We start from the raw sequence: 12,954 nt of genomic DNA on the forward strand, positions 1-12,954 counted from the left end.
TAATGAAAATCAGAGCTCCGGGGATCCTTGGGGAAGTCAGAGAATAACTTCCATGAGCTACTGCATTTTTAAGATGGAAAATAGCCTTCCTGCCACCTGTGAGCCAATCTTCCTCACAACCATGAGATTGATGGGCACTGGGCCTCGGCTCGGTCGCCATCTTGGATCTGTGAAGACCAGGTAGAGGCCCGAAGTGTGAGGGGCTCTGGTGACACCTATTCCTACCTGTGAATGTATGAATGAGCGAGTAAGTGAATGAGGGATGGTGAGAGCGAAAATTGAAGCTGTCCTGACTAAAAACATCCTCACAATATTCCTCAAGGGTGGAGAGGGAAGGTTATTACCACAGCCACCAGGGAGGGAGGCCTCCAGAGTCTGTGACAACAGGCAGGTTCGGGTTGTCCCAGCCTCAGGGTCATGTGACAACATGCAGCCGTGGAAAGCCACATTTGTTACTTGTGAGCAAAATCCCTTGTCTGAGGGTGCAACATCTTCACTTCCAAAGATGGCACCTTTAACCAACTGCAGCTTTGCCATCTGGGACAAAGATGGAGGAAAGGCAGTAGCAAGAGGCAGCCCCAACATGCTGGGCAGTGTCGCGGCCCAGATGGCGGCACTGGTACTCCCCAACTAGATGGTGACTATGTACAAACGCCCCCGGGGGGAAATGGGAGGTACAGTGGGGTAAAGGGCCACACCAGAGGTCAAAAGCCCAGGGTGTAGCTTTGGGTCATTCGCTGCATCTCTTTGTAAGGGTGACAGAGTTGTACATCCACCTGCCAAGGTTGTCGTGAGGGTCGAAGGAAGCAGTGGTATGTGACCTTTCTAAGTGATCGGGAGTGAGACAGACGTAAGGCACGACAGGGTAAGAAGCACCTGGGATGGGGAAGAAAGATGATAGCAGGTGAGGGATGAGTGGACATTAGGGATCATCTCCCTCCCTTCGCTCCTGGTGCAGGGGTGACTCCTCTGTTAGGCCAACATTCTGCCCACTTGGTAAGTCATCAACTCCTACAATGAACGCAAGAGACGTCAGCCACGGCAGAGGTGTGACAAAGCCAGAAGAGATGTGAGTCCAAGTGGAGTTTCAGGTGGCGCTGCCCCGCCATCCAGAGCCCTGTGTGGCAGACGGGAGCCTGTGAATCTGACCTGGGACGGGTCTCACTCCTGTCCTCTCCCTTGGTGTCCCTGACACAAGGCATGTAACCCCACGGTGGCTGGTATGGGAGTTAGGGTGTGAATCGCTTGAAGGCACTGCCGTTGCAAAATAAGACCAAATGGAAACCCAAAATGCAGGAAGAGCACGGAGCAGTCCAGGAGCAAAGGTGTGGGGTACAGCCTAGCAGAAAGGAAACAGAGGACAGCGGAGATGTCCTGACAACTACCAGAGGCAGCAGGTATGCTTTGTTTCAGGCCCCCAGCTCACAGCTGTACGCTGCCTTCATTTCGTTAAATAACCAGTAGCAGAAAGGGGCAGGTGCACTCTGCTGGGCCTCCTGGGGGTCAGGTCCACTCTCTGGAACCAGCCTGTGGTGGGTCTGTCCTTCCTATGACAGTCAGCATGCTCAGGGAGTGTCTTCCATGTGGGACCAACGTGGCAGAAGCTCACGCAATGGCTTAGAAAGTGAGGCTAGCTTGCTTGATGTGTCACGGAGATGAGCCCACCGAAGGCCAGGATGGCCACTGAGCCGGTGCAGTCTGGTACAGGAAGTCTGGAGAATGAGAGTGGGCAGAGGAGCATATTTGGAAAACGGTCAGCGCCTGCCCTGGGGATTTAAGACCTGCCTTGGAAACACTGTAGAGACACATCGCTGTGTGGAAGAGCAAGGTGCAGAGGCTGGCATGACCTTCTGGAAGGTTCCAGAAAAGAGAGTGAAGAGTGGGACCCGTCGCTGGGGAGGAGGAAGTGCCACCTTTTCATTTTGTATCCTCCTACAACTGTGTGCTGTTTGATGGCTCTTATTTTACCCTGTAGAGGTACATGCTTTTTAATGCTTTCGGATGGGGCCTCCCGCACTGCCCTCCTGAGAGACAGGAGACAGACTCTGGCTTCCTGGACAGAGCCAATAGCGCACCTGTCCCCTGAGGCCTTAAAGCACATGCCAGGAAGGGTGGACTCTGGTCTGGGGGAGCTGGGTTTCTCTGGGTTTGCTGGCAGGCCATAAGCTACACACTCGCCAAGTGGACTCTTGCACAGGTTCCAGACTATCCTGGGCTGCCCTCTGGGTCTTTATACTAATGACCAGCTCTAGAGGACAAAGGCTCCTGTCCCATCTTCGTGGGTCATTACGAACAACAGGATTTGTCAACTCACACGCCCGTCACCACTGGGGCTCCCCGAGTCTCGCGGCAGAGCCACTTATTTGTATTGATTATTATTTTAAGTGTCTCCCTTCTTCCCCTTTCTCTTTCAAGCAAATGCACATTGTGGGGGATGGCTGCCCAAGCCTGGGGGGCTGCTTGCTGCTAATGAACCGAGATGCTGTCTTCGCCGGTGTAAAGGCTTAACTCAAACTGAACACACCGCGACGCGGCAGATTCCAGTCTCCAAAGGCTGGTTAGTGCGCGTGTGTCATCGGTGAAGCGTCTGAGCCTCGAGCATCTCAATTTTAATTAGCATCATGGTTGCCGGTTCCACCGAAAGGCCGAGAAAACGAACTAGCCTGCTCCCCGAGAGAACCGATTAGCTGCACGCCAGGCCCCTCCTTCTCTTGCCTGCTGCTGCTCCGTAGAAATAAATTTTCAGAGCAACCCTTGAAAGAACAGAGTAGCCTGAGAAGTCCTTCGCTGGAGGAAATACACACGGAATTATTCAGGTGCGAAGAGGCGAACGTCTGCAGCTTATTCTCAAATGGTCCAGGAGAGAAAGAACACGTGCATGTGTGACTGTCCACGCGCACCCCGAGAGAGGGAGGCGGTGAGCAGGATAAAGAGGTGGCAAGATGTCACCCCCAGGGCTCTGGGCAGAGGGCAGGCAGCCATTCTTTATACTGATTTTGCAACTCTTCTGAGCTGCAATGCAATTTCTAAAATCAGAAATTCTTGCAAGATAAGCTGGGGGAAAAGGAACAATACACGAACTCTGGTGATTTAACCATCATCAAACTCTCTCACCACACCAGTGGCCCCATGAAATCAAGGACTTCGAGGTGACCAGGGCAGGCTGTGGGGGGGTTCTTGGCACTTGATCTTTTGGGCTCTAGCCTTGAGGTGCATGACGACCCGATAAAGTGTTTCCATCCCTCCCTTTGGATAAAATATATCGCGATGTCTCCAGAAAAGCAGGCCTCTGCCCACGGCGCTCTCTGCTCATCTGTTAGCTCTGAGATAGATCTGAGGGGTTAACTTCTACATCCATTTCTCTCCAGAGACCTTCTAAGAAAGAAGGGCGAGTGTTTTGGGCCTGCCTGCTCTTTGGCTCTGGGTGCTAGTGGACAGGACTCAAAAGAAAAATCAGCTAACTGCCCTTCTGATATTTGTGCAAACTGTATTTATCGCCGGCAGGAGAAACGGAAGGCTGTGCCCGGCATTTTATTCAGATGGAAAATAAATCAGGAAAAAGACTACAAAATTTGAAGTGACACCGGATCAGAATCTCAGGCCCAAATGCGTGCCTCTGAGGGCCCGCTGGCTGGCCCAACACGCTGGCCTTTTTCCAGTAAAGCAGAGGAAAGGACTTTCTCCTTTGGCAAGTGCTCGGGACGCTCAGCCAAGCGGGCTGGCTGCCAGCACCACCTCGTTTACCGATGCCACGAGATGCAGCCTGAGCCCTCTCATTTCTCACTGAACATTAGCATTTTCAGGGGTGATATCATTACAGAACATAAAAAAGCTTCTTAAATGGGTTCTCCTGAACTTTAGTCAGCCCCTTTGTGATGGCTAAGTTTGTGGCTCAGGATATGAGGCTGATGGTCCTGTGTCTAGGGGGTGGTGGAGGCTCTCCTTGACGAGTCACTGAAAAGCTTTGCATTTTTCCCATAAAGAAGAGCTGCTTGGGGGGCTCCCCTCCAGGAGAGCATGACCAGGCGCCAGTGGTTTTGCTTCTGTTTTACACAAATCAGCACACCAAAGGCTCTACCTTCAAGTGTTGTCCTGTCTTCTAGAAATTTGTCTTCCTTCACAACTGCCCACAGTGGCCTTCTGGGGACACAGTTTCTGCTGGACTGGGCTCTCTCCCCTCGGGGGCCCTTGCAGCTCAGAGCCTTGTCTCCCTGCTTCCCCTTCTGCACCTGGCGTGTGAGCAGGTGGGCCTCTGAGCTCCCAGACTCACCTCCCCAAGGGAGCTGGCCATGGCCCTCATTCCCCACGCCGGCTACTCTCTCGCTCCTTTCTGTGTGACTTCAGAGAGGATGCAGGCCGTGGCCCTGCTGCGCACACCCCAACCCAGCAGCGCAGTGAGCTGGGCGGTCACGCGTGGAGAGGCTAAGCATGGAGTGGCCTGAGGGTCAAGGGCGTGTGAGCAGTCTGCTGCGGTGTTTTGGTCTATTCCGGTGATGTTGCTCTGGTTGGCAGAAAAATGAAAAAGACAGGACACCCCAGGGACCCCGGGTCCTGCGGAAGAGCTCCGTGGCTGTCTGGTGACAGATACTTCTTCTACTCTTCAGGGAGCCAGTGAGTCCAGAATAATCTTTTGTTGGCGATTCAACCAAAAAGTTAAAAATAAAACACAGACAAGACTCCTGAGCTTAAAGCACAAGCTTGACCCCTGGAAGTGCCCGCCAGCAGCGGTGGGCATCTGGGGTCTTGATTTCATGGGAACCAGGGGCAGCTGTCCCCCACCTGATGTATCTCAGCACTCGCTGAGGCAGCACTGAGCAAGCCTGACCAACGTGGACAAGCTGAGTGAGCTGGGTGGGAAACACCGCTCAGCGGAGAGAGGCCTCAGACACGGGCTCCTGGACACCAGGAGTCGGAACCCGTGCGAGCTTCTCGTCGATGGCCTCGGCCGGTCTCTGTGACATGACCCAATGTCTGCAGAGACTTTTGTCTGCCATGAATTTAATGTGTGCACGCCTTTCGGCTTTTTAATTAGTGTGGGATCAGGGAACTACACTCTTTGGCAGTAAAGCTAGGTGGCCACATAGAGGAGTTGTTTTATGGATGTTGGCTCTCCGTGCCAGGGAAACCCTGCAGCCTCCAGGAAAGGTTGGCCATGGCTGCCCTTCAGTGTAAACGCTCGTCAGGGTTGGGCTGCGTGGACTGTTTCTGGGGTTCAGTCTGTCCATCCTGCGTGGCTCCATGAGCACAGAGCCATGTCCGGGGAGGCTGCTGGGGCGCGGTGAGTGTGCCTGTGTGGAATGTGGCCACAGCGGGGGAACAGGAAACTGGATGTCCCGGGACAGAACTTTCTACTCCATCTCTTTGCCCCTGACTCTCTGCTGCTCCCTGCATCAAGCCGCAGCAGAGGAGGCCTCTTTGTCCTCCTGACCAGAATGCTCACAGGCGGCTTTTCCCACAGAACCTTCTGGCCTGGTCCTCTGAGAGTTCCGGGCTGTTTCCTCACAGCCAGAGGCGACGCGTTCTTTCTTTGATTTTCATCAGCAGTCAGTTAAAAACCAACCAAATGGTAGCACCGCAGGAGTCAGCAGGAAGCACCTCATGGGGCTTAGCTTCCAGCGATTCCCGACTCCCGTGGCCCACAGCAAATAACCTGCAGCCAGGTGACCTGTGTCTCCCCGCACCTGAACTGAGGACCGTGGTGTCCACCGAGAGAGGGAGAATGTGCCAATGGACAATTTCTCCTGAAAATAAGGCGAGGATGAGTAGGAGAAGATGTGTTTTACTGTTGACTTTGCGGCGTCTCATCTCTCTCTGCGCTGGGACTGACAAGCGAGTGCCCCCGGCTCAGCCCTTAATGCAGCGCCCGCGTGTCTCTACGCTGTTTCTGCGAAGAAGCTAAGCCGAACATAAGAGACTATTGTGTTCTTTCCAGATTTTAAGGAGGCTGAATAAATATGAAAGGGAAAAGAGAAAATCCCAGAAGAATTTTCCACTAAGGCCATTTATCACTGTTTCCACCCCGTAAAACCAGGCTTTGCAGATTGCAGGGCAGGGCTCGTGGGCACCGCAAGTCTGGCTACAGAGAAGTGCTGGGGGCCGGCAGCGGGGGCACATGCAGAAGGGCCCCAATTTGAGGTGATGATTCAGGAGGAAGTCAAGTGACCTGATTAATTTTAGTTTTTCTTCAATGGGTGCTAAAAATACCTTGGAAAAATAAAATCAGTAGGTGCAACAACAGCAGTTTTATCCTTAGGGGACACATCAGCATATTTGATGAGGGGGGGCTGCTCTAAGAATAAAGACCCTGGGAGGGTCTCCCTGCCTCTCACGGGGCACCTGTCAGAGGAGACAGAGTTGGGCGGAACCAACACAGTGGAGATGACTGGAGTGAAGTTGCTTTCCCTGTGGTCTTGGGAGCAGGGGCTCTGAGGTGACTCCCCAATACCAGCCACAGGATGAGCCCTCAGACGTGGGCCTTGGGAGAAGCAGACTCCCGGGGCGGCGCTGCAGAGGGCAGGTGCTGAGAGTGAGGACACTGCCCTCTAAGGATGCTCAGCTTATCTCCAGAGAGAGGAACATCTGGACACGTAACTGGCTGCAACCAGCATCCAGAGAACCAGCGCGGCGGTCATGGAGATAGAGCGATGGTGAGGAGGTCTCAGATCCCCTGCCCCCGGCCAGCTGTGTGCCCTTGGGCAAGTCACTCAGCCTCTCTGTCTGTGCCTCAGATTACTCAACTGCAAATACACCCACCTCAACGTGCTTTACCAACTACTTCGTAAACCACTGGAGAACAGGGCCTGGCATATGGAGTTTGGTAAATAAATGGGAATCACATGGGAAGAGCCTCATGAAAGGTGGCCGTGCCAGAAATGGGGCCTGGCACTCTCCTAGCAGCAGGCGCAGCAGGCCAGGGGAGCTGCCCCAGGGCCCATGTCTAAACAGGTGTCTGGGCTGGTCAGGCTGCAGGGTGTGTGTGAGTGCAGGGTAAGCCTGGGGAGGCAGAGACAGGCGAGCAGTTGGCCAGGGACTCTGCTGGTGTAACAGCCTGTGGTGGCGTCAGTCCCCAGAGCAGACCCACCCTGGCAATCGAATCACTTTGAGGGGTTCTCTGCGCTTCCAGTGGGGGGCACAACCGGCACAGACCCCCAGCAGCCTGGCCTGGCCTTGCTTTCCAAGCCAGCAGGAGCCCTGAGCTCAGTCACCTGGCAGTTCTGTTACTCCTGTAGCGGCCCCAGGTCTCTGGCCTCTTCAGAATAAAGGGTGGGTGGGACCCCAGGGATCTGGGGAAATGGGCTCAGGAGACAGCTTGCGCCCCAGACTCACCACTTTGGGCTTGAAGGGCGGCTGGATCTCCCTGTTCTCCAGCTTCTCCCAGTCGATCCTCCGGAAAAAGGCATGCTCCCTGACGTCCCGCTCGCCCTCGGGCCCGCAGCCCAGCCGCTTGCCCGGGTGCTTGGTCATCAGCTGGAAAGGAGGAGGGGAAGGTTCTAGCATGCAGCCTGGAGCCATGGGCGTGAGCACCACCACCAGCAAAGGGAAACCTGGACAGGTCCTCACCAAAAGAAGAAACCATCAGGTGGTGGCGGATGTGCTCAGGCGCCCGAGGCGGGCTCCTTCTGCAACGCACAGTGAGCACGTCGCTGTGAGCACGTCGCGTGACTTAAAAAGGTCACGATTTTATTTATCAATTTTTTGAGCTGAGAAAACAGAAACAAAAGGAACTACCTGTCCCTTCTCCCCTCCCAAAAAAGAGGAGAAATAGAGCAGGCTGCAGAGTAGACTGTCCCCTGCCTGGCCCCACCTGCCTCCCTGCCGCTGGGCAGCGTGTCTGGATGTTCCACAGGCAGCCCCGTGGCTGCAGAGTGAGGTCAACTCACAAACCCAACAGAGACCAACAGAGGCCTCCCGGGGGGGATGGCCAATATAAGGAAATGGGGAAGGATTGTGCCCCACGGCCGAACCCCAGGAGAGTAGAGACAGGTGTCCTCAGCTGCTGTTTTCCACATGTATACAGCAGGCCCCACAGGCCAGCCTCACCCCTGCCGCTGTCAGGAGCCCAGTTGCCTGCTTATAACCTGCGCAGCAACAGTATTCATCGGACTCCTGGGCTGCAAAATTCAACACGTCAAGGAAGCCCACCGGTTGTTCTCACACCTGGTGGACACACGGTCCCTGATCTGGCATGTTCCATCATCTCTCTGAGAAGCGCAGGGAGGGATCCCCTGCCAACCCTTTGGTCCACGATCCTAAGTGGAATCAAGTCTACTTACTCCTTTGCAGATGGAAACGGCCTCCTTGGACAAGGATTTAGGGTAGGAAACGTTGTGCTCCATGATGGACTGGAAGAGTTCGTCTTCGTCTTCGCCGTCAAATGGAGGCTGTTGCGGGAGCGAGAAAGAGGAAAGCGTTAGGCGGAGCAAGGGCGCCTGGAGTCCCAGCACAGCAGAGCGGAGACGCGGCCTTCCCGGCTGTGCCGCCGCGGGCTGAGTCGGCTCAGCAGACGCGTGGGGTGATTTGATTCTCTCTAATTAGGTTGGCGGTTGTGTGTGTTTCACTTTTTCTTCTGTCCCTTTAATTATCTTGCCCTGGGCAACCCAAAACCATCTTTAGGGAAAATGTTTTGAGTAATGCTTTTAATGATTTGCAAATAAATTATAATTAATCCATTAATCTTGTAATTATGTGTTATAAGTCTAATTATGACCAAGTTGGGTTCGGATGGCTTTGTGTTTGGAAGGTGGGGGCAGGTGGGGAAGGCTAAGGCTTCTGGATTCTGAACATGGGGTCGGGGGGATGTCAGAACACAGGCAAGGGGGACCTCTCCTGGCCTGGGAATTCACACCCTGGCCTCTGACCCACTGGGTCTCTGCCCTGCACTGGGCAGTGACGGGAGCTTAGCTTCCACCAGAGGTTGTTACGGTGGGAGGTCATGGCTTCAAGGTCAGCCACATCTGGACCAGAATTCTAGCTCGACTACCTCCGGTAGGTGTCCATAGGTGAGTAATTCACCTTCTAAAACAGTTTTCTGATTTGTAACAGTTTTCTGAGCCCTGGGGAGTTTGTAAAGCACCTGGTCTTGCAGCCAGTGAGGCTGCTAGTGTTAAGGAGGTGGGCCTGTCTTTGCAGGGGGTGCTAGAACCCTCAGGGGGAATGGAGAGCTGAGGGTGCCCTCAAGCTTCCTCCTCTGGGATGTCTTTAATCCTGAGAAGTCTGTCAAGCTACTTGTCACTCCGGAAGGACAGTACACAGGTTAGGTGGGCTTATGGGACATTTCTTAAGGTTCCCCGTGGAGCGTGAACCTGAAGTTTAGTCAGGGGGCAGCCTCAGAGGGAAAGTCCCCCTGCCTGCGCTCAGTCTTGTTGCATTTTCTTTCTCATGGAAAAGAGGATACACAGTCACTGTGGCTGACACAGTTAGGGCTCAGGTAGGGCGTTGGCACGGACCTATGGCAAGCGTGCGGGTGGGCCGTCCCCACTATCCAGCCATGGGGTGGGAGCCGTTGAACACAGCTGAGCTTCCCCATAGCCACCCCTTCCACATACCACCTCACACATCCTACCACAACCTCAGTCCCCCCACCCCCAGCCCACCCCTGAATGTGAGGGGTGTGGAGTCAGCACCTTGGAGCCACAGAGCTGGAGGGAAAGACACTGAGTCTATAAAGAACGCAACCTTGGGGTCAGAAGGACCAGCCTTCCCTGGGCTGAGGGGTCTGGTGCCAATATTTTTTTGGGGTTCCAGAAACCTATATAAATGGGCCTCTTTTTCAGGTGTAAGTACCTGGTGTAAAGACATTTTAACGTGGTTGAACATGGAGAGTGGGGGAAGAGAACTAAAATGAGTCTGCTGTGAATGACTCAGCTGAGAAGGGCCAGCCTGCACCCTGAGTGCGTCTCTGCGGGCAGGGGCAACATGGCACCCAGGGTGCCAGCAAGGTAAGTCAGTCGGAGGCAGAGCCGCATGGGTTGTGTAGGCTGCAGACTGTCACCTGTGCCAGCAGTGGATGCGTCACTTCTGGCTGCTCAGGGTAGGGACTGGGGGCAGCTGCACCTAGCCAAGAGCACCAGTCCATCCTCTACATCTTCTCTGCCCAGTATTCTGCATGCTCTTCCTTCTGAACACCTGTTACATGACATTACAAAGCAGCCCCTCTTCCCTAATAAGCGATCCACATCTGTGGCTGTGTTCTGCGTGTGGAGAATCTAGAACTAAAACCAGCACAATGTGGTTTCTGCTGGGGGAACAACTCCAAGGGGCGCCATTCACTCTGAATTTGCTTTGAGTACAGACTCCGCATGTCACAGGTTCTGCTTCCGGATAACTGTTCGACACCTCACCACGAGGTCCTTTGGGGCCTTCGGTGTCAGGAGGAGGTACATAATTTTCGCGTCTCAGTGCCAAAAGAAAACCTGGGTTCCTTATTAAAGAGTTTCTAAGACGGTAGCCATGCAGCACCAAGCCGATGGTTGGGCTCTTTGGTCTTGGCCTTGGAGCCCAGTCGCACGCCCTGGAAAATGGCTGAACGTGACCAAGGAGAGACAATGGCACCAGGTGGACTCACCAAACTCTCTAGGTCACGCAGGTGCCAGCAGGTGCCAGCAGCTGGAATGCTCCCAGGCTGAGTCAAGCATAATCCAAGTTGAAAGCCTAGGAGACTTTTTTATTTTCAAATTACGATGCATAAATTGGAGCTCCTTGCTTTTCACTGACTGCGGCAGACATGTTTTCCCTGTAGCCCCTGGCGTTCCCGGTCACACCTCTGCCCCCGCGGTGCCAGATCGCCCAGGTGGGCTCGTGTGTCCGCAGGCACTTTACAGCCTCTTCCAGAGCTGTGCTCCAATAACTAATAACTATAAACACTTCTGTGCATATCGTTTTTTTTCTCTGAATTACTTCCTAGGAATAATTTCCCAGGTGTGGGATTAGGCTGCAAAGGATGTGAGCGTTTTGATGGCTCTTGTTAAGTGTCTGCAGGTCACCCCGGGAACATTCTTATAGGTAATTGCTTTCTCCAGGCCTTGGAGTTGAAGGCGAGTCCATGGTAAAAAGTTATTATTAGATTCATTTTCCTCTCCAGAATGCCAGTTACCGAGCCCGGGACAATGGTGGGGGATGGGGGGAGCAGTACATGTTGCCACAGGTCCTCAGTACAAGACCACGGCACCTTTCCCCCCAATTTCCCCAGCACTAGGATTATTTTACCATTTCCATAAATCTGGACTCTGTTTCAAGCTAAGAAACCGGTTAACAAAAGTCTCGGCTTCTTGTAGAAATTCTCTGAACTGGGGGTGCCCGAGCGTTAAGAGGGTCCTGGTCGTAACTATATGTAATTGTGCATTTTAAACAGACAAGGGAGGAGTGATGCGCCGCGCTTTCCAAAATGATCCCCAAATCCCTTCCTAGCGAGTGGCTGTGGGATCCTGCCAGGTTTATGTGCAGATCAGCATGGCCGGGTGTGAGCAGGAGGAGCACCCAAGGGCCACTGAGGCAAAAGTGCTGGGATAAGGCACCCATCATGGATTCAGCAAAGCACCCTGGCAGAAAGGACACAGAAAGCAGGGCGGGGCCCTTTGTGATAAACACCTGTGAACATGGCACCCCGACATGCTCATTAGGGCGTTGGGTGAGCACAATTTATGCCCGAAATCCATCATATTCATCAAGCCACCCAGGCACTGGAGAAAGACTCAGGCTGTTTGTACGTCACTGTCCCCTCGGTTACTGACAGTAAATAAAGCAAATGAGGAGAGCATTGCAATGAACTAGTTTTGCTGCTCATCTTCAGTCCTCTGTGATTAAAGGGGACAACTCTAGACCACGGCCCATCAACAACTTTATAATCAATCCTACTTTTCAGTAACAGCCCCTCTCTCCTGGAGGGTCCCGCAGCTTCGAGGGCTGAGGCTGACATGTCAAGAGAGTTGATTATCCTTTGTGGGCTGGGATATGGTTATGCCAGCCTGGGGGAGTCAGCGGGGTGGGGTGAACATCTCGTGTTGGCACCGGGCACAGGGATGGCCTGGAGGGTGGCCATCATCCGGGCATCCCCTGTGCCGAGGAGAACGTCCTTCAGGGGTCATTTTTTGAAAAGTGCCCCCACTTTCAATAGAGAGTCTGAAAATGACAAAGGATAGACCCCATGGGCAGGTTGATTTTGAGTAGCAGGATGGGAAATAACGAAAATGTGCCAGAATGTTTTGGAACCATTGGGGGTGGGGAGAAGGGGCTGGAATAAGGAAAACCCTCAGCTCAGACCTGGAAGTCAGCCTGGTTCCATCTGCTAGTGAGGCAGGACCTCTGAATGCACCCCAAAGGGGACTGCCCTGCAGGGGTGCTGCATTTCCTGAGCTCTCCCTAGGGAATGAAGTCCCAGGAGGGCCTGGAGAAGGAAGGTGGGCAGGACAGGCTGGGAGAGGGTGACCACTCTGCTGCAAGCCGGGGCGCTTCCGTCCAAGTCCTCAGCTCATTTTCCTCTTGTAAAGAGCCTTTGGAAACAGATGGACTATTTCCACCCAGCCCATTTTGTTCCTGGCGTATGCAAATGTGGCTCTTAATGAAAGCGGGGCTTGTTTTCTCTACTCCAGAGTCAGAACATTCAAGTGGGATCAAGGAGGGGTGCTTAGCTTTTTGTGCCTTCCTGAGCACTCCCAGGGGGCCGACAGTTCAGTCAAATTTTATTGTCCAAATTCTAAAGAGGGGAAATTAACTGAAGGAGCCAGCAACTTGTGTTTTGCCAGCTGTTGTCTCAGTGACAGTGGTTCTGTATAATCTGTTTTCTTGTGTTGACAAACTGAGGTATTGGGCCTAAGAAGAGCCTTTTTTACTGGGGAGAAAAACCTAAATAAATAATAAACAAGCCACTTTTTAAATACCAATCAAGTCTTAACATTATTGAGAAGTACTGACCAAATGCAGGCTAGTACCTTAAGTTTGTGGGCATCTTAAAGACTA

At 53.3% G+C, this 12,954-nt stretch overlaps 1 protein-coding gene across 1 annotated transcript in view; it reads right to left on the minus strand.

Moving 5' to 3' along the window:
• PRKCA (protein kinase C alpha) overlaps nt 1-12,954 on the minus strand; it is a 339,371-nt gene that overhangs the window by 9,322 nt on the left and 317,095 nt on the right. The window contains exons 15-16 of the mRNA XM_037493515.2: nt 8,274-8,381; nt 7,327-7,467 (exon numbers count right to left, since the gene is read on the minus strand). Coding sequence (XP_037349412.2) covers nt 7,327-7,467; nt 8,274-8,381 — 249 coding nt within the window. The remainder of the gene's footprint in view (nt 1-7,326; nt 7,468-8,273; nt 8,382-12,954) is intronic.

The sequence above is a fragment of the Talpa occidentalis genome, unplaced genomic scaffold, assembly GCF_014898055.3.
Source record: "Talpa occidentalis isolate TD23 unplaced genomic scaffold, MPIMG_talOcc4v2.1 talOcc4.7, whole genome shotgun sequence".
NCBI lineage: Eukaryota > Metazoa > Chordata > Mammalia > Eulipotyphla > Talpidae > Talpa > Talpa occidentalis.